The 22,495-nt window shown below is 40.9% G+C and overlaps 1 protein-coding gene across 2 annotated transcripts in view; it reads left to right on the top strand.

Annotated features, from left to right (window-relative positions):
* Positions 1-17,448, top strand: part of LOC111821852 (zinc finger protein 699-like) — a 41,923-nt gene extending 24,475 nt beyond the window's left edge. The window contains exons 3-5 of one of the 2 annotated variants that reach the window (XM_023737958.1): positions 13,508-13,634; positions 14,646-14,793; positions 15,784-17,448. In XM_023737958.1, coding sequence (XP_023593726.1) covers positions 13,508-13,634; positions 14,646-14,793; positions 15,784-17,323 — 1,815 coding nt within the window. In that variant the 3' untranslated portion in view covers positions 17,324-17,448. The remainder of the gene's footprint in view (positions 1-13,507; positions 13,635-14,645; positions 14,794-15,783) is intronic. The other variant, XM_023737959.1, reaches the window with a different exon arrangement.
* The last annotated feature ends 5,047 nt before the right edge of the window (positions 17,449-22,495 follow it).

Genomic DNA, 22,495 nt, shown 5'->3' on the forward strand with positions numbered 1-22,495 from the left:
GAATTGTACATGTAGAAACTTTCGAAATGGTGTAACTTTGGCTGTGTATATTTTCACCAAAAAAAAGGTCCTCAAGGTTGAGAAGGGAGAGTGTTGACATGTCGTGGGGTTGTTAACCAATGTCATAAAACGATATGTGTACTGACTGTTTAATGAGAAACTATTTGTTCTGTAAACCTTCATCTAAAGTACAATAAAACAAATTTTTAAAAAATGAAATGGAACACATAAACACCAATATCCTAGGCGTTAGTGAGCTGAAATGGACTGGTATTAGCCATTTTGAATTGGATAACCATATAGTCTGCTATGCTGGGAATGACAAATGGCGTTGCATTCATTGTCAAAAAGAACATTTCAAGATCTATCCTGAAGTACAACGCTGTCAATGGTAGGATAATATCCATAGGCCTACAAGAAAGACGAGTTAATACGACTGTTATTCAAATTTACGCACTAACCGCTAAGGCCAAAGATGAAGAAATTAAATGTTTTTACCAACTTCTGCAGTCTGAAATTGATCAAACGTGCAATCAGGATGCATTGATAGTTACTGGTGATTGGAATGCGAAAGTTGGAAACAGAAGGATCGGTAGTTGGAAAATATGGCCTTGGTGATAGAAATGATGCCAGAGATCGCATGATAGAATTTTGCAAGACCAATCACTTCTTCATTGCAAACACCTTTTTTCAACAACATAAACAGTGACTATATGCATGGACCTCACCAGATGGAATACACAGGAATCAAATCAACTACATCTGTGGAAAGAGACAATGGAAAAGCTCAATATCAGTCAGAACAAGGCCAGGGGCCGATTGCAGAGCAGACCATCAATTGCTCGTAATATACGTTCAAGTTGAAACTGAAGAAAATCGGAACAAGTCCACGAGAGCCAAAGTACAGCCTTGAGTATATCTCACCTGAATTTAGATACCATCTCAAGAATAGATTTGACGCGTCGAACACTAATGACTGAAGACCAGACGAGTTGTGTAATGACATCGAGGACATCATACATGACGAAAGCAAGAGGTCATTAAAAAGACAGGAAAGAAAGAAAAGACCAAAATCGATGTCAGAAGAGACTGTGAAACTTGCTCTTGAATGTCGAGTAGCTAAGTAAAAGGAAGAAATGATGACGTAAAAGAATTGAACAGAAGATTTCAAAGGGCATTTCAAGAAGACAAAGTAAAGTATTACAATGACATGTGCAAAGAGCCGGAGATTGAAAACCAAAAGGGAAGAACAGGCTCGACATTCCCCAAGCTGAAAGAACTGAGGAAAAAATTCAAGCCTGGTGTTTCAATCCTGAAGGATTCTATGGGAAAAATGTTAAATGATGCAGGAAGATGGAAGGAATACACAGAGTCATTATACCAAAAAGAATTGGTCAATGTTAAACCGCTTCAAGAGGTAGCATATGATCAGGAACCGATGGTACTGGAAGGAAGAAGTCCAAGCTGCACTGAAGGCATTGGTGAAAAACAAGGCTCCAGGAATTGACGGAATATCAACTGAGATGTTTCAACAAATGGATGCAGCGCTGGAAGTGCTCACTTGCCTATGCCAAGAAATTTGGAAGACAGCTACCTGACCAACTGCCTGGAAGAGATCCATATTTACGCCTGTTTCCAAGAAAGGTGATCCAACCGAATGTGGAAATTATCGAACAGTATCATTAATATCACACACAAGTAAAATTCTGCTAAAGATCATTCAGAAGTGGCTGCAGCAGTGTGTTGACAGGGAACTGCCAGAAATTCAGGCTGGATTCAGAAGAGGACTTGGAACCAGGGATATCATTCATGATGTCAGATGGATCCTGGCTGAAAGCAGAGAATACCAGAAAGATGTTTAGCTGTGTTTTATTGACTGTGAAAAGGCATTCAATTGTGTGGATCATAACAAATTATGGATAACATTGTGAAGAATTGGAATTCCAGAACACTTAATTGTTCTTATGAGGAACCTGTACACAGATCAAGAGTCAGTTGTTCGAACAGAACAAGGGGATACTGTGTGGTTTAAAGTCAGGAAAGGTGTGCGTCAGGATTATGCCCTTTCACCATACTTATTAAATCTGTATGCTGAGCAAATAATCCAAGAAGCTAGACTATATGAAGAAGAAAGCAGCATCAGGATTGGAGGAAGACATTAACAATCTGTGATATGCAGATGACACAACCTTACTTTCTGAAAGTGAAGAAGACTTGAAATACTTACTGGTGAAGATCAAAGACCACAGCCTTCAGTGTGGATTACACCTTAACATAAAGAAAAAAAAAATCCTCACAACTGGACCAGTAAGCAACATCATGATAAATTGAGAAAAGATTGATGTTGTGAAGGATTTCATTTTACTTGGATCCACAAACAACGCCAATGGAAGCAGCAGTCAGGAAATCAAAAGATGTATTGCGTTGGGCAAATCTGCTGCAAAAGACCTCTTTAAAGTGTTGAAAAACAGAGATACCACCTTGAAGACTAAGGTTCACCTGACCTAAGCCATGGTATTTTTAATTGCATCATATGCATGCGAAAGCTGGACAATAAATAAGAGAGACCGAAGAAGAATTGATACCTTTGAATTGTGGTGTTGGCGAAGAATATTGAATATACCACAGACCGCCAAAAGCACGAACAAATCTGTCTTGGAAGAAGTACAACCAGAATGCTCCTTAGAAGCGAGGGTGGCGAGACTACATCTTACATACTTTGAACATGTTGTCAGGAAGGATCGGTCCCTGGAGAACGACATCATGCTTGGTAAAGTACAGGGTCAGCGAAAAAGAGGAAGACCCTCAACGAGATGGATTGACACAGTGGCTGCAACAGTGGGCTCAAGCATAACAGTGATTGTGAGCATGGCACAGGACTGGGCAATGTTTCATTCTGTGCTGCATAGGGTTGCTATGAGTTGGACGGACTTGACGGCACCTAACAACAACAACGGACAAAGATATAATACTGGTAATCATGACTTAGCCAAGTTGACAGATATTTTGGGGGGCACAATTCAATCCATGACAATGAATCTTTCACCAATCCTGATGCCACATTCTTGTTAATACACTCCAGCTTCTCGGATTATTTGCTCAGCATACAGATTCAATAAGTATGGTGAAAGGATACAACCCTGATGCACATGTTTATTGATTTTAAACCACGCAGTATCCCCTTGCTCTGTTGGAATGACTGTCTCTTGGTCTATGTACAGCTTCCGAATGAGCACAATTAAGTGTTCTGGAATTCCCATTCTTAACATTGTTATCCATAATTTGTTATGATCCACACAGTCAAATGCCTTTGCATAGTCAATAAAACACAGGTAAACATCTTTCTGGTATTTGCTGCTTTCAGCCATGATCTATCTGACATCAGCAATAATATCCCTCTTTCCATGTCCTCTTCTAAGTCTGCCTTGAATTTTTGGAAGTTTCCTGTTGATATATTGTTGCAACCACTTTTGAATGATCTTTAGCAAAATTTTACTTGCGTGTGATATTAATGATATTCAATAATTTCTGCATTCTGCCGTCAGTGATAAGATGATATCCATGAGCCTACAAGGAGGACCAGTTAATATAACTGGTATTCAAATCTATGCACCAACCAACCACTAAGGCCAAAGATGAGGAAGTTGAAGATTTTTACCAACTTCTGCAGTCTGAAATTGATCAAACGTGATCAAAATGCATTGATAATTACATTTATTGAAATGTGAGAGAAATAGAAGAAGGATTGGTAGCTAGAACATATGGCCTGGTGATGGAAGCAATACAGGAGATTGCATGATAGAATTTTGCAAGACAAACAACTTGTTTATTGCAAGTACCTTTTTTCAACACTATGAATGGTGACTGTACAAGTGGACCTTGCCAGATGGAATAGACAGGAATCAAACCGAGTACAGCTGTGGAAAGAAACAATGGAAAAGCTCAATATCATTAGTCAGAAAAAGGCCAGGGGCTGACTGTGGAACAGATAATTGCTTATATGCAAGTTCAAATTGAAGTTGAAGAAAATTAAAACAAGTCCATAAGAGTTAGAGTATGACCTTGAGTATATCCCACCTGAATTTAGAGACCATCTCGAATAGATTTGACGCATTGAACACTAATGACCAAGACCAGACCGGTTGTGGAATGACATCAAGGATATCGTACATGAAGAAAGCAAGAGGTCATTCAAAAGACAGGAAAGAAAGAAAAGACCAAAATGGATGTCAGAAGAGACTCTGAAACTTTCTCTTGAACATAAGAGTATCTGAAGCAAAAGTATCTAAAGCGAAAGGAAGAAATGATGAAGTAAACGAGCCGAACAGAAGATTTCAAAGGGCAGCTCGAGAAGACAAAGTAAAATATTACAATAAATTATGTGAAGACCTGGAGTTAGAAAACCAAAAGGGAAGAACACCCTCAGCATTTCTCAAGCTGAAAGAACTGAAGAAAAAATTCAAGCCTAAACTTGCAGTATTGAAGGACTCTGTGGGGAAAATATTAAGTGCCGCAGGAAGGATCAAAAGAAGACGGAATTCACAGAGTCACTGTACCAAAAAGAATTGGCCAACGTTCAACCATTTCAGGAGATAGCACATTTAGGACTAAGGTGCACCTGACCCAAGCCATGGTGTTTTCAGTCACCTCATATGCATACAAAACCTAGACACTGAATAAGGAAGACCAAAGAAGAATTGATGCCTTTGAATTATGGTGTTGGTGAAGAATATTGAGTATACCATCAACTGCCAAAAGAACAAACAAGTCTGTCTTGGAAGAAGTACAGCCAGAATGCTCCGTAGAAGCAAGGATGGTGAGACTTTGTCTCACATATTTTGGTCATGTTACCAGTCCCCAGAGAAGAACATCATACTCCGTTAAGTAGAAGGTCAGCAAAAAAGAAGACACTCGGTGAGGTCAGTTGACACAGTGGCTGCAACAATGGGCTCTTGCATTAACAGCGATTGTGAGGAAGGTGCAGAACTGGACAGTGTTTCGTTGTGCTGTACACAGGGTTGCTACGTGTCAGAACCGACTGTACAGCACCTAACATAACAACATGTTATAAACAAGGAGTGCATGAACTGTTCATGTACAGTTTAAATAACAAGAATCTAAATCTGGGATAATAAATAGACCTTGTCAGTTTTTATTACCTCCCAGTGTATCCCACCCTGATCTCATTTACTTCCTGCCTGAAGATTACTGCTGCCTGAATTTGAGAAGTTTATTGTTATTACTGTTTCTCCTTCAAAAGCTGTTGCAGCAGTACATTGATGGGGAACTTCCAGAAATCCAGGCTGGCTTCAGAAGGGGATTTGGAACGAGGGATATCATTGCTGATGTCACATGGATCTTGACTGAAAGCAGAGAATACCAGAAAGATGTTTACCTGTGTTTCATTGACTATGCAAAGACATTAGACTGTGTGGATCACAACAAATTATGGATAACATTGCTAAGAATGGGAATTCCAGAACACTTAATTGTGCTCATTCGGAAGCTGTACATAGACCAAGAGGCAGTCGTTCCACCAGAGCAAGGGGATACTGCGTAGTTTAAAATCCAGAAAGGTGTGCATCAGAGTTGCATCCTTTCACCATACTTATTCAATCTGTATGCTGAGCAAATAATCTGAAAAGCTGGACTATATGAAAAAGAACATGGCATCAGGATTGGGGGAAGACTCATTAACAATCTGTGTTATGCAGGTGACATAACCTTGCTTGCTGAAAGTGAAAAGGACCCGAAGCACTTACTGTTGAAGATCAAGGACTACAGCCTTCAGTATGGATTACACCTCAACGTGAAGAAAACAAAAATCCTCACAACTGGACCTGTAAGCAACATTATGATAAATGGAGAAGAGACTGATGTTGTTAAGGATTTCATTTTACTTGAATCCACAATCAACATCTATGGAAGCAGCAGTCAAGAAGTCAGACAATGTATTGCATTGGCAAATCTGCTGCAAAAGACCTCTTTAAAGTGTTAAAAAAGCAAAGTTGTTACTTTGAGGACTAAGGTGTGCCTGACCCAAACCATGATGTTTTCAGTCACCTCATATGCATACAAAACCTAGACACTGAATAAGGAAGACCAAAGAAGAATTGATGCCTTTGAATTATGGTGTTGGCAAAGAATATTGAATATACCATGGACTGCCAGAAGAACGAACAAGGCTGTCTTTGAAGAAATACAGCCAGAGTGCTCCTTGGAAGCGAGGATGGCGAGACCTCGTCTCACATTCTTTGGACATGTTATCAGGAGGGACCAGTCCCTGGAGAAGGACATCATGCTTGGTAAAGTAGAGCGTTATTGAAAAAGAGGAAGACCCTCAACAAGATGGATTAACACAGTGGCTGCAATAATTTGTTCAAACATAGCAACGATCGTGAGGATAGTGCAGGACCAGGCAGTGTTTCATTCCATTGTACACAGTGTCACGATGAGTTGGAACAGACTCTGTGGCACCCAACAACATTATTGTTACAGTTGTTGTTTCTGTTATTATAGCTTTAACACCTGAATCTTCTTCTTTTTTAAATTATTTTTTCAGTGAAAGTTTACACAGCAGTTTAGGTTCCAATTGAACTATTGCCACACAAATTTTCAGTGACATTGGTCACATTCCTCACAATTATGAACATTCTCAACATTTCTGTTCTGGTTGTCCCCTTTCCATTAATATAGTTTCTCTTCCCCCTTACATCCTTATCTTTATTTTAAAATAATTGTTGACTTTCTTTGGTTTTATCAATGGAGCACAGTACTCACAGGTGATATTCTTTATTTTGTGAGGCAATTTGTTACTTAGCTAAAAGGTGATCCCAGGGGCTAGTTTTGGTTCTAGGTTTATAGAGTATCTCAGGGCAACAGTCAGGGAGTCCTCCAGTCTCAGCCGGTCTAATAAGTCTGTTTTTTTTGTTTGTTTAGGAATTTGAGATTCTGTTCTACATTTTTCTCCCATTCTATCAGGGTCCGTCTATTATGGCCCTGAGCAGAATGGTCGGTAGTGGTAGCCAGGCACTATCTCATCTAGTTTTCTGGTCTTAGGGTAGATAAAGCTGTGGTTCATGTAGACTGTTAGGCCTATAGACTAGTTTCTTATTTGAGTCTTTGGTTTCCTTCTTTGTCTTTTGCTCCAGATGAATAGAGAGCAACATTTCTATCTCAGACGGCCTCCCACAAGCTTTTAAGATGCTAGACACTACTCACCAAACTAGGGTGTAGAACATAAACTTTATGAACTATTGCCAGTTGACCAGATGTCCCACACACTTTGGTCCGAGTCCTTCAAACCCAGGAAACCAGTCCTGTGAGGGTGTTTGATTCCATCTAAGAAGTATCCATAAATGGGACACCCACATCTTAATCCATAATCTCTATATTGTTTAGTTTTGCCTCTTTTGAGCTTTCTGTAAATTGTAACTGTGTCTGGGTTCTTCCATTACTTGTTTGCCTGAGAATGCTTTTGAGTGTCATACATGTTGGTGTCTGTAGCTCTGGTCTACCCATGTTGCTATGTACACATGATACCATTATATTCTTGGGCCAGAATTTACTTACCCATTGTAGAGCTTACGAGGATTTGGGTGGTTCAAGTGTAACTTTTGCTCTGGTGAGTATTGCTGCTCTTACTCTCTTGATTCACTTTCCATACTCCAGGTGCTCTTGCACGATCACTCTTTGGTGAGGGGAAATCGTTGAGTGGCAGATATAGCCAAGTTCAAATTTACTACAAGAGCCGATGCATTTTACAAATTTTCCCTCCCACAAAATATGCATATATATTTTGTTTGTTCCATCTGCTTATCTAATGAAGTAATTTTTGCTCTTGTAATCAGTGTATGAAGCAATATCTTACTTTGATTTTATTGTTCAAGTCCCTTACTCTACACTACTGAAAAGGCTGTGAATATTTTCACACTGTTAGTTTATATCTCTATGACTTTTTAGGACTTCTTTATAAACTTTAGAAAATGTTCCCATAGTATGTAACTTATTTTCTTATTCATTTTTGCTGTCCTTTGATGAATTGTGAATTTTAATATAGTTGAATTTGTCAGTCTTTTACCATACGTCTTAATATTCTTATTTAAGCTCTTTTTTCTCTATTCTCATATCGTAAGATCATTTGCTTATAAATTCTGAAAGTATTATAATTTTACATTCTCATAATTAAAGCTGATATACCTGGAATTGGTATTTACTTATAGAGTACATAGGGATAAACTATTCCAATTAGATAATTAGCTGATGAAAAACAAACCTTTTGCCTTCTGCTTGATTCCAACTTATGGTGACTGCCATGTGTTTCAGAGTAGAACTGTACCCACTCCGTAGGATTTTCAGTGGTGGATTTTTCAAAAGTAGATTGCCAGGCCTTTTTTCCAAGGCGCCTGTACCCTGCCTTCAGCCTCCACGCTTTTGCTTAGTAGCTGAGCACTTAATTGTTTACACAACCCAAGGACTCCAGTTAGTTAATTCTGCCCCACATGTCAAAGTGCAAGTGCTTTCCATCACTGTCCTGCAGTGCTTGCTGTGTCATGAATGAGCATTCCACAGAGATTGATGGGCCTTTTCTAGGGCTGTTTATGCTTTTCTGTTGGTCTATTATGTATTCATGAGGATGGTGCAGGACTGGGCAGTGTTTTGTTCTGTTGTACATAGAGTGGCTATGAGTCAGAACCGACTCAATGGCACTCAACAACAACAACATTAAGTATTCCTATAATGATACTGTGCCATCTAATATATTACAGCTCCATCTATACATTAAATGTATACGAATGCAATTATGTATATGATATGTGTGGACAAGCTCATGCCTTATTCCTTAGAATATCTTGGCTATTGGTGGACATTTGCAGTTAACATACACATTTTGGAAGAATTTTTTGTGATGTTCAGAAAAATAATATTGGCTGGAATTTTATGGAAGTGTATGGGAAATGGTCTGTTTGTGGAAAACAGTTGTCTAAGAGCACATACTATCTTTTCATTTATTTCAGTCTGTTTGGATGTCATTGAGTAATGTTTTATAATTTCCTCAATAGGATCTCATATTAATTACACTCCTTTTTGATACATTTTATTCTTACTAAAAATGTGTTTTGTTTTTAAAATAAATTTCTCAACTGCTTGGTGCTAGTGGTTATAAATGAAATATTTAAAATAAACCTTACCTTGATATTTATTTTGTAATCTGAATACTCTCAGTCCTAAAATCATCTGTGCTGTCTTTGGGGTTTCTACATATAGAATTACGTAACCAAAAATATAGATTGGCGTGTGTTTATCTTTAACATTTTTCTTTACTTTTTTCCTCTCCTTTCCTTTTTTGGTATGTATTGGCTACCACCTCTAGCATAACGTTGAATAGGAATGGAATAAGGGGTATCCTTGCTTTTTACCTGCTTTTACTGGAAAAGTGTTGATGTTTTCAGTATGTATGTTATTAAATATACATTATTTGTATATGCCCATTTTCATCATTTCTTGTCTGATTATGGCCATAACTTTCTAACTTATCTCCCAGCTTTTACATTTGCCCCCACACATGGGTTCTTTAAATACTTTAAGAACTGTCGTCTCTGATCAAAGGCATAAAATTGCTCTGCGTTTCACTCAGATGAGAAGCCTGAGTCTTTTTAAAAGCCATCACGTTCCCCAGCACATGCCATGCCCACTGGCTCCAATCCCCTTTCCAAATTCCTCTGTTGTTATTCTCCAGCATCTCACTCTGCTCTGGTCATGCTGGCGTTTGGGCCTCCCTAAAACATACCAGGCACACTCCCACCTGTTGGCCTGTGCTCTGGTGTTACCTCCTCCTGGAACGGTTTCTTCTCAGCTATTCCTTGGGTGATTCCTTCACATGTTTCAAGTCTTAGATCATTCTTAATGAATTCAGTTAATTAGGGTATTGAGGTCACAGGGCAAACAACTGCCCCCAAACTGGAGGGAGACATAGGCACTCTGCTCCTGAGCTTCTGCTCTGGAGTGATGATTCTCTGTATCTGCCTGTGGTCCCTCCAGTTTAGGGGACAGTTGTTTGCCCTGTGACCTCAGTAGCCTAATTAATTGAATTCATTGAAAAGAATGCTCTGTGACCTCTGAATAGCCTAATTAATACTGCTACTTGCATTGTCAGCGCTGTCAGTACTCTGCATTGCAATAATTAAGTCTCAGTCTTTTAGTGAACCTGTTCCCCTGGGCGGTGACTTTACAGGGCTTCTCTGCTTCTCCCCTCCCCACTGTGGTGAGACAAGGCGCCTGGATGGGGCCGAGGTTGGATATTTCACTGCTCCAGCTCTGTTAGATTGGGGTAAAATAGTTTCCGTTGACAGCAGGCCTTGTGAAGCAGAACAGGATGCTCTGGGAGAGTTTCACAATGGCTGCTTTTCCTCCAGGTCCTCCTGGCAGCACAAGGGAATTTTTCTCTGATCTTCACACCAAGGACCTGGTAGGGTTTATGGAAATAAAACTCACAAAACTGTATGGGTCCCCCTAAAATGGCCCCCTGGAATATTTAACCCTGAAGCTTGTCCACACCAAGCTTCCAGCAATTCCTCAGTTACACTTTATGTCTTCCTTCTCTGGTCCTGATTCTAGTGGTGGTTTTTGCTCCGGGGCTCCTGCTCTGGAACGATTCTCTGTATCTGCCTATGTGTCCTTCCAGTTTTGGGGGCAGCCTTTTGCCCTATGATCTCAATACTCTGAGCCCAGTATGTTCAGCTTTTTTCTTGAGGATGGTAATGATGACTTCCAAGCTGTTTACATATCGGACCCAAACCTGAAAGTCTTCATTTGTGTTTTGTATCATTAATATTGTCTATTTTCTTTTACATTCTTGATAGTGTTTATTCATGCTGCTTTTATTTTTCCAGGGCCGCAATTTTCATGCTTACCCTCTGCTAATGACCTTTTCATTTTGTGAATAACCAGTGTATCTTCCCTTTCCCAGCGATGAAGGTCAGTGGCGCTCTTTGATTCCTGTGCGTCTACACTGGGAGTTGTTGAAGTCAATGAGTATCTGAAGTTTATAGGAGTGCTTGCAAAATTATCACAGAGTTCTTCCAAGTTTTTAGAATTGAAAGTGCGATTTTTTTCCTTACCGTCCAGGTTTTACTAGCTAGTGTTTCGTAAAATGATTGTTTTCTTTTCCCTACACTAACTCCCTGAAGGTAAATATGCTTCTGTTACTGCTTATCCCCTGACGGTGCTGTATTTTCATAGAACTTACCACTACGTGCCATTATATTGTTGTTAGTTGCTATGGAGTCAATTCCAACGTGTAACAACCCCATGTGTGCAGAGTAGGGTTTTCAAGGCTGTGATCTCTCAGAGCAGATTGCCTGGCCTGTCCTCCAGGAAACCTCTGGGTGGCTTTGTGCCACCAGCCTTTCGGCTAGCTGTCAAATGCTTAACTATTTGTGCCACCCAGGGGACTTGACAGTTCATTTATTTACTGCCCACACCCAATGAAGTTATGATTCGTGTGCATCCAGATATTTCTGTTTAGTGCTGTATCTGCTTTGCCCATGTGAAGTAGGCTCTGTGTCAGTAGTACCCAAATCAATTTTAATAAATGAAACAGCTAGATGTAAGGGCCTGAAAGGAGGCAGTCTTGCCTGAGACGTGGCTTTGCCAAGAGAAGGAGATCCAGGTTGTCTGAATTGAATAGGATATTTCCTTTGTCTCCTGTCCCTACTACCCAGCAGGGCTCAGATCATCCATATAATTGAGGATTAACAGCCAGAATAACAAGAAAACTGAACATACATGAACAAAAATGTAGTTGTCAGGAATTTAGTCTTACGTGCATTGATCTGCATTCAGACCCTCGCTGGGCAGCATACCATTTGGGCAGTATTGAGCATGTGATTGATTGTAGCGTTCCTTGGCTATATAACCTGTTTGAAGTGATACCTGCTTAGGAGAGGCATGAGAAATAAATGAGCTAGTGTGCCAAAAGCTGTTTGTAATCCTTTCAGATACCGTAGTTGGTCAATAAATGCAACAAACATTTTTATCATTAATATATTGTAGGAATGAAAGTTCGGGTTTTTGATGGCTTTAAAATATGTAACCTGGCCCGCTGCAGTGGTGGAGACTTTTGAAAGTGGCACTGGATCAAAGTTTGCTGCGACACTATCATACCAGGATTTATTAGAGATGACCTTAACAGCTCCCTTCACCCCGTAGCCTATCTGTTCTACAGCTGCTGGGCTGTTCAGTAAAATGTTAGCACCGGAAGTGCAGCATAGCAGCCTTTTGTCTCCTCACTACATGTGGGAGCCAAAGGGTTGATGCTGTTTCACAGAGGCCAGTCTTGTAGCCCAGAGGATGCCAGTGGTCAGGGTTCAGGTAGTCATGCTTGTGTGCCTTCCAAGGTTTGCATATGTGAGAAAATTTTGAAGTGGAGCATCTAGAGGATTGGCATGTAAGGCTCTGTTTCCTAGGATGCACAGTTTAACGATAAATTCCCTGCACTTCAGTGAACTTACTGAAAAATGAGAATCTTAACCTCTTGTTCACGGTCAACAAACACAAGGGCATGCTGTTCTGGTCTTCAGAGATTGGGCTCTTTGTCATAACATTAGCGTGTGTTCATGTGGGTGCCTGGGTGTCTGTCTGTTGAGGGGAGCAGTCACTAATAATTGCTGTATAGTAGCTTTGGGTCTCAGATTTTGAAAATTGTGATGATATCTGGATTCTCTTGTTTCCCGTCTCTCACCTGAGCTCTGTTTACCTTTTCAATACCCTTGCTTGTCTCCATGAAGGGACAGAGTGCATGACAGCACAACTGTAGAGTTGCTGAAAAGTGGGTGACAGACGTAAAAATTCATAATTCCCCAAAATAATGTTATCTTTTCAGCAGGTTGTCCTGTCAGCTCTTGATCACCTGGAGTTCTTTAAGAAGAGCTCAGGGCCTTGGGTTGCCAGTTTGTGCAGGCCACTGGGCCTCCCATGGCTGGTGAGGGGCCAGAGAAAAAACTGCCAGTCCTGCAGTGTTTCCCAGTTGTTAATATCTCATCCTGCTTTCACCTGGTGCTTCATGTTTTGTTGAATATTCTGGTGGGTCCTTTGCAAGGAGGCGAAATTTTTTTTTCTTCTTCACAAAAAAGAGACGAGCTGAATGTAGAAATAAGGCTTCGCTGTAAAGAATTTCTCTAATTTATGCTATGTGTTCTGACCTAGACCATAAAGATAGAGAGGAATGAGACTGGAATTGGTTACAGGCAAACTGGAGAGATAAGTTCATTGTGTTGGAAGTATTGTTAAGTTTTTGAGACAGGATGCAACTCGTGAGTAAGTGAATGTAGACAGTGAAGGGATGAGGCTGATGGCGAAACCCTAGAGTAGACCTTAGTAGGACGCAGAACCCAGTGTCAAATCCCCATGAAATCTCAGTTCCCCAGGACTGTCAGCCTCACCCTTCCTTTCACACACATTGAAGTACGTGGTACCTTGCTGAACCAGAATATGTGGGATGTTTTAGGACTCAGTGGCTATTGAGGATGTGGCTGTGGACTTTACCCAGGAAGAATGGGCATTGCTGGATCTTTCTCAGAGGAAACTCTACAGAGATGTGATGATGGAAACCTTCAGAAACCTGGCCTCAGTTGGTATGGATGGCTTCCTTTTTTTTTTTTTTTAATTTATTCTTTAGTGACCAAATATGTCGTTCTCATCGATGTTTCTCCAGTATATGTGCCAAGGAAAGGAATGCATTGTTAAATAAGACGCATGGTCATTTGCTCTCTGGAGCATGCATATCCTGAAATCCTCATGAATACAAAGCTCTGTGTATTAAACTAACTTCTCATTTCAATTTTGGTTAAAAGCTTTAAGGGCTTTTAAATGTTGTAAGTGTGAGTGTTGACTTCGGGGGTTTCTTTGGTGCACAGAAGAGAATATTTGTGGCCTGGAACCTTGTAAAGAGTCTTACTGTGTTTATTACAAGTTTGACATGATTATTTTGCTACAAATAAATTCATACCCACTCATCTCCAGAGACCCTGAAGACCAAAGTATTGGCTCAGTGTCAGGGAAGTGTTCATTGCTGTTCCCTGTCTTCCCTCATGATATGCCTTTCTCCATGAGCACCATGTCAGCTGCACCCATTTGTTCTCACAGAGTAGCAAGAGGAAGACCTGAGGAGAGTGCAGATGGCACTCATCGAGGACCACTGTGTCTGGGGGCACCAGGAGGCAAGAATCCTTTGAAGGATCAGGCCTGTGTGGAGGGAATGAGATTTGAATAAAGCAGGAAAAGTCTCTTTTGGGTTGAGGAGTATGTAGTTCACAGATACCTGAGCTTGCTTTTCTGACTTTCACCAATCCTAACACACCTGTCTTCATGGAGAAAGACTGTCCTCTTTTCCTCTTTTAATATTACATGTGCGTTGTGTCCAATACCTTTCTCCTTTGCTTGTCTAATTACACGGTGTTTATGTCACCATCACTCTCCATCTTCATGGAAGTATTTCCTAGTAAATTGCTTTGGGACCATTGCCAAAGTACTGAAACAGCGAAGTGTGTCAAAGTCCGTCTTTTCTCACAGCTACCTTTTCCCTCTGAGTAATTCCATTCCTTTTTGTTTCATATTGTGAACTTCAACTTAAATCATTGGGTCAGTTTCTCGAAACAATGATGGAGGAAAGCTATCCACTGAAAATACGATAGTAGGATTCATGAAGAATGACACCTGTTTCTCCATGGTAGGAGACATCTGCAAATCGCATGGCGTTGAAGATAAAGATAACAACCAGAAAACACATGTAAGGTGAGTGTCATTCACTCGAGAGACAGCAGTGCTTCAGGAGAGAGTCTTAAGACATCATGGCATTAAAATATTTATATATATAAGTAGCCCAGGTGGCACAAATGATTAAGCACTTGACTGCCGAGCAAAAGATTGCCAATTTGAACCTATCCAGTGGCTCCGCGGGAGAAATAACTGCAGTCTGCTTCTGTAATAATTACAGCAAAGAAAACCCTGTGGGGCAGTTCTTCTCTGTCACATGGGGTCACTATGAGCAGGAATTGACTTGGCAGCACCTAACCTTGTATGTATATGTATGTATGTATGTGTATATATAGTTGTAACCTTGTTACAGCTATATACACACACACATATATATACACACACTAATTGCCATCGAGTCGAATCCGACTCCTAGTGACCCTATAGGACAGAGTAGAACTGCCCTATAGGGTTTCCAAGGCTGTTATCTTTATGGAAGCAGACTGCCACATCTTTCGTCCTCAGAGCTGCTGGTGAGTTTTAACCACCTTTCAGTTAGCAGCTGAGCGCTTAACCACTGCACTACCATGGCTCATATATATGTCTGTGTGTGTGTGTATACACACAATTTATATCTCAAAGCCACTGCCATCGAGTCTTTTCCAACTCATGGCAGTACTGCTGAGTGTGTTTGAACCAACAGTCTTCAGGTTCTAGTTGAGCACAAACATTTTGTGCCATCCAGGTATATTATATACGTATATGAACCCAGCTCTAATATTGTCTGTTCACAGAATTTTAACAATACGATATTTTCATAAATGTGAGTCAGATACTGAATATTTGAAACATATTTCACTTACGTACAATTATCAGAAAGCCCCATATTTTCGAGACATATTGTGAAAATAATGGTAGCATCTCTGCCAGATAATTTAATCTATGAAACATGAGACAATTCAGGGCAAAAAAAATACGTGTTTACTGTGTATGATAATGGTGAAATGGTAACAAATTTATATCCAACAGCATACTGCCTATTTTTAACAGAAAGCATATGATAGAGAATCTCTGTGAGAGAAATGAAGACAATCAGTGTGGACAGACCTTCAGCCAGATTCTAAGTCATTCTGTGCTCAAAAGAACTCCTATGGAAGGACATCCTTCTGAATTCCTTGAGTGTGGAAAATCCTTGATGGATCATTCATCACTTAAGCATCATATCAGATCTCACTCTGGATGCGTTGCCTCTCAGTGTAAGGAGTGTGGACAAGCCTGCAGTTGTCTCTCCTACCTCAGCACTCCTGTGAGAACTCTTACTGGAGAGAAACCCTATGAAAGTAAGGAATATGGGAAAGCCTTTCGTCATTTCTCAGTTCTGAAGACACATATGAGAAATCACAGTGGAGTGAGGCCTTATGAATGTAAGGAATGTGGCAAAACCTTTCGTCAGTCTTCAGTCCTCATGACACATATGAGAACTCACAGTGGAGAGAGGCCTTATAAATGTAAGGAATGTGGCAAAGCCTTTAGTTACTCCTCAAATTTCACTGTACATATAAGAACTCACAGTGGAGAGAGGCCTTATGAGTGTAAGGAATGTGGGAAAGCCTTTAGATGCTCCTCAGACGTCACTAGACATATGAGTATCCACAGTGGAGAGAGGCCTTATGAATGTAAGGAATGTGGCAAAGCCTTTCGTCTGTCCTCACACCTCAGTACACATATGAGAATTCACGGTGGAGAGAGGCCTTATGAATGTAAGGAATGTGGGAAAACCTTTCGTTGGCCACCAGACCTCACTGCACATACAAGAACTCACAGTGGAGAGAGGCCTTATAAATGTAAGGAATGTGGGAAAGCCTTTCGTCGTTCGTCACACCTCACTACACATACGAGAATTCACAGTGGAGAGAGACCTTATGAATGTAAGGAATGTGGTAAAGCCTTTAGATGCTCCTCAAACTTCACTACACATATGACTACTCACAGTGGAGAGAGGCCTTATGAATGTAAGGAATGTGGGAAAGCCTTTAGTTGTCCATCACACCTCACTACACATATAAGAACTCACAGTGGAGAGAAGCCTTATGAATGTAAGGAATGTGGCAAAGCCTTTAGTTACTCCTCAAACTTCACTGCACATATAAGAACTCACAGTGGAGAGAGACCGTATGAATGTAAGGAATGTGGCAAAGCCTTTAGACGCTCCTCATACCTCACTAGACATATGAGTACTCACAGTGGAGAGAGGCCTTATGACTGTAAGGAATGTGGCAAAGCCTTTCGTCGCTCCTCACACCTCAGTAAACATATGAGAATTCACAGTGGAGAGGGGCCTTATGAATGTAAGGAGTGTGGGAAAACCTTTTGTTGGCCATCAGACCTCACTGCACATATGAGAACTCACAGTGGAGAGAGACCTTTTGAATGTAAGGAATGTGGCAAAGCCTTTCGTCGTTCCTCACACCTCACTAACCATATGAGAATTCACAGTGGAGAGAGGCTTATGAATGTAAGAAATGTGGGAAAGCCTTTAGCTGGCCATCACACCTCACTACACATATAAGAACTCACAGTGGAGAGAGGCCTTGTGAATGTAAAAAATGTGTCAAAGCCTTTAGTTGTCCATCACACCTGACTGCACATATAAAAACTCACAGTGGAGAGAGGCCTTATGAATGTAAGGAATGTGGCAAAACCTTTAGATGGTCCTCAAACTTCACTAGATGTATATGAGTACGGACAGTGGAGAGAGGCCTTTTGAATGTGAGGAATGTGGCAAAGCCTTTCATCATTCCTCACACCTCACTAAACATATGAGAAATCACAGTGGAGAGGCCTTATGAATGTAAGATGTGGCAAAGCCTTTTGTCATTCCTCAGACCTCACTAAACATGAGAATTCACAATGGAGAGAGGCCTTATGAATGTGAGGAATGTGGAAAAGCCTTTTGTCGCTCCTCACACCTCAGTAAACGTGAGAATTCACAGTGGAGAGAGGCCTTATGAATGTAAGGAATGTGGAAAAGCCTTTCGTCATTTCTCACACGTCACTAAACATATAAGAATTCACAATGGAGAGAGGCCTTAAGAATTGTTTCATTCATAGTGCTGTAATTTCAAACAGCCAATTTCTGAAAGTCTCTAATTAGAGAACAGTTTCTCAGTGACGAAGAAAGCAACAAAAACTCAAAGAAAGGGTCATTAGAGCTACTTTGTGCCTTTGGGAAAAATAACATTTTCATGCTAACTGTTCAGGTGTCCTTATTAGTTTTCATTTCTCCAGTTACATGAACAGCTAGTCAGATGTTTACTTTCTCAGTCCACGCTAAATATTACCTTCTTACAGTTTTTGGGTATTAGAGATAAGGCTGCAGTGAAGAGCCTTGAGGGTTTGTAGTTTCATATTTTTTAATGTTTTTGTTGATGTTAATTTGCATGCAATAAAGTGTACTGATCTTGTGTTTGGATTGAGTGTTTCTTTTGTTTTCATTTATAACATGTTTTTTCCAGTCATCCACAGTGTAAAGTTAAGTAATTTACCATTTGTAATTAATAAGTTTCTCATAGGGAGATACTTTGAGACAATACAAATATTCTGTTTTTCATCTTTTGTCCACTGATTTTACATCCATTGATAATTATTTCCTGCAGCAAGTATTACTGTGGTGTTTACCAAATGGTGAGTTTCTGTTCCAAGCATTCATTCTATATTTATTAATTGGAATTCTACTGTAAGGAATAACTTTTCTTTCTCTTCACTTTACTTAAGTTGTTTATGTCAGGATACACTAATGGATATTAGTATTTTTTATTTTATTGCTCAAATTGTCACAGATTTATTAAAAGCTGCCTTAAGTAGGTTCCTTTATTACATTTTTTTTTGTTTTGTTTTTTAATTATTTTCTGGCAGTGTCCCAGGCTCATATTGTACTTCTTCTGCATCAGCCCTGGAATCAGCTTCATAAAAATAAAATCATTGCAACTCGAATGTGTGTGTATCCATACCATGTAGGAGCAGCCCTTGGTGGCCCTGGGAGTGGTAGAGCCTTGAGGTAGGGCCCAGCATGGTTGTCACCAGCCAGAAACAGAGCAGATTGTAGTGAGGAGAAGAGACATTCCACTGTCTAAATTTCTAGGCCTTTTAACTCTGACCCTCTGGGACCAACTGCCCCCACCCCGCCAGAAAAAAAATTTTAAAATGGGATCCATTTCATCAGTGAACACTTCTAGGCTGTGCTCTGGTGAGCAAGCAGCCTATCCTCTGCATCCACACGTGTGCAGTCTTGTCATTTCCTCTGGAAATGGGAGGCTCTGGGGTTCCAGCACGTGTATGAACAGAGGAGGCCAAGGCAGAGTTTTGGGAATGGATGTACATGTGTGCAGTAGAGCTCAGGACGGCTGGTGGGCATTTTAATTCCAGCTCAAAATGTCATGAGTCCTTGGTAAATTATCCTGTGTAAATCTCTTGACACTTCACCTAATAGTACCTTGTTTTCATTAGGTGCCGTTGAGTACATTCTGACTCATAATGACCCTATGTACAACAGAACAAAATACTGCCCGGTCCTGCGCCATCTTCACTATCATTGCTATGTTTGAGCCCATTGTTGCAGCCACTTTGTCAATCAGTCTCATTGAGGGTCTTCCTCTTTTTCATTTATCCTCTATCAAGCATGATGTCCTTCCCCAGGGGCTGGTCTCCCCTGATAACATGTCCAATAGGTACAATGTTAGGTTTTACTTATCAAGTGGTGATAACCAAAACCTCTTAAAATTTATATTTTTTTCTCTTTACATGTAGATTGAGAAGTTTAGATTTTCAACATATGGTTCTAATGTTTGATTTTATTATCAGTGATACAGTCCCTAGCACTTTAAGGCCTTTCTATTTATGGACTGTCTTGGAAGAAGTACAGCCAGAATGCTGCTTAAAAGCAAGGATGGTAAGACTACATCTCACATACTTTGGACATGTTCCCAGGAGGGACCAGTCCATGGAGGACATCATGCTTGGTAAAGTAGAGGGTCAGCAAAAAAGAGGAGGTCCCTCAGTTAGATGGATTGACACAGTGGCTGCAACAATGGGCTTAAGCATAACAATGATTGTGAGGATGGCACAGGACCAGGCAATGTTCTGTTGTACACAGGGTTGCTATGAGTCAGATCCAGCTCGACACCTAACAATACAACAACGTTTATGGACAGGTATTTCATGGAGCCTAGTCTCTGTGAAAGGAGACCTGGTGGTGCACTGGTAAAGCACTCAGCTCTTAATTGGAAAGTCAGCAATTGGAACCCACCAGACCACTAAGCGGGAGAAAGATGTGACAGTCTGCTTCCATAAAGATTTACAGACTTGGAAGCTTTATGGGGCAGTTCAACTCTGTCCTGCAGGGTCACTGTGAGTCTGAATTGACTCGATAGCAATGGGTTTGGTTTTTGGTTTTTTGTTTCTAAGTAACTACCTGTTTGTAACTTTGTTGTGCTGTGGTGGCTTGCTTGTTGCTATGATGCTGGAAGCTAAGCCACCAGTATTTCAAATACCAGCAGGGTCACGCATTGGAGGTTTCAGTGCAGCTTCTAAACTAAGACTAGGAGGAAATGCCTGGTAATCTACTTTCTGAAAATTAGCCAGTGAAAACCCTGTGGATCAGAAGAGAATATCGTCTGATAGGACTCAAAAATGCCAAGGATCATGGAGGTAGCACAGGACCGGGAAACTTTTCATTCTCTTAGACATAGAGTCGCCATGAGTGGAAGCCACCTGGGCAGTTAACAACAAAGTCTCTGAGAGGCCCAGGCAGACAGAAGGGATTGAGAATTCTCATAGCTGCAGATCTGCAGTTCTGAGCGGCTCCAATAAGTGGTATTAATGATCCTCTTAACCATTCTTAAATCCTTCTGTTTCTACGAAAGTGTTTTATTCATGGGGGTATATGGAGAAAGAACAAAAGGGGGCTATTGAGATATTTTAAATTCCTGGTTTTGTATGCCTAAATGTAGTAATAACCCCAACGTACTTTAAAATGGTCTTTTTTCTGCTACCAGAGTGTGATTTTCAGTTCTACATTCAGAGTCCTGATTGTGCAAATCCCACCTGGCCCTGACAGGATCCCATTACCTGGCAGGTGGTTTAAAGTGCTGTTGGAGACAGTTCGCTTTTTAAATACTTGGATTTGATTGTTTATAGAGTCTGGACAGAAGGATCCCTGACCTATGGGGGCTTCTCAGGTCTTTGTTCATGGAGAGAGGAGGGGACAAGTACCCCACAGGAGAGTACCTAGTGGGTGAGAATTGAGTCTCAGACCCCTTTTCCTTCATGGCTGCTGTCTTAGTGATCTAGTGCTGCTATAACGGAAATACCACAAGTGAATGGCTTTAACAAACAAATTTATTGTCTCACAGTCTAGGAGACTAGAAGTCCAAATACAGGGTGCCAGCTCCAGGGGAAGGCTTTCTCTGTTGGCTCTGGGGGAAGGTCCTCATCATCAATCTTCCCTGGTCAGGGAGCTTCTCAGTGCAGGGACCCCGGGTCCAAAGGATGCACTGTTCTCCTGGCTCTTGTTTCTTGATGGTATGAGGTCCCCATGTCTCTCTGCTGGCTTCTGTCTTTTGTATCTCAAAACAGATTGATTTAAGACAAAACCTGATTGTTGTAGATTGAGTCCTTTATCATTAACATAACTGCCTCTAATCCAGCTTCATTAACATCATAGAGTGTCTTAGTCATCTAGTGCTGCTGTAACAGAAATACCACAAGTGGATGGTTTTAACAAAGATAAGTTTATTTTCTCACAGTCCACTAGGCAAATTCAAGGCATCAGCTCCAGGGGAACGCTGTCTCCATCAGCTCTGGAGGAAGGTCCTTATCATCAATCTTCCCTTGGTCTGGGAGATTCTCTGTGCAAGAACCTCAGGTTCAAAGGACGTGCTCTGCTCCCAACATTGCTTTCTTGGTGGTATGAGCTTCCCATGTGTCTCTGCTCACTTCTCTCTTTTATATCTCAAAAGAGATTGGCTTAAGACACTATCCAACCTTGTAAACCTCATCAGTATAACTGCCACTAATCCATCTTATTAGATCATAGTGATTTAGTTTACAGCACATAAGGAAATCACATCAGATTACAGAGTGGTACACAGTCATACAATACTGGAAATCATGACCCAGCCAAGTTGACAGATATTTTGGGGGGAGACAATTCAATCCATGACATAGAGGTAGAATTTACAACACATAGGAAAATCACTTCAGAGGACAAAATAGTGGACAATCACACAATACTGGGAATCATGGCCTAGCCAAGTTGACACGTATTTTGGGGGGACACAATTCAATCATAGCAGCTGCTCAGTCCCCTTTTTGCTTGGGGACCCCTGCTATTTCCCCTGAAGGAGACTTTATGAGTCAAGTTCCTGCCAACCCCTTAGGTATGCAACTGTCGTGGATTTAATGATACCTAAAATGTGGAAGCAGTTTTGAAACTCTGAATGGATAGAGGAGTGGCAGCGGCAGAGAACTGGCAACAGAGAACTTGGAATGGCAGAGAAGTGGCAGCAGAAGAGAACCAGCAGCAGCAGAACCAGGAGACCAGTGCAAGACAGCGCTGGAGCCTACCCACGGAGCAAGAGAGCAGAGCACCTGTGCACAGGAGGCTTCCTGGCAGAGTGGGGTGCCTCTGGCCACTTATCAAGGGAGCTAAGCTTGCCAACTCATGGAGCAAGAGAGCTGAGCG

Source organism: Trichechus manatus, unplaced genomic scaffold (genome assembly GCF_000243295.1).
Source record: "Trichechus manatus latirostris isolate Lorelei unplaced genomic scaffold, TriManLat1.0 scaffold00111, whole genome shotgun sequence".
NCBI classification, from domain to species: domain Eukaryota; kingdom Metazoa; phylum Chordata; class Mammalia; order Sirenia; family Trichechidae; genus Trichechus; species Trichechus manatus.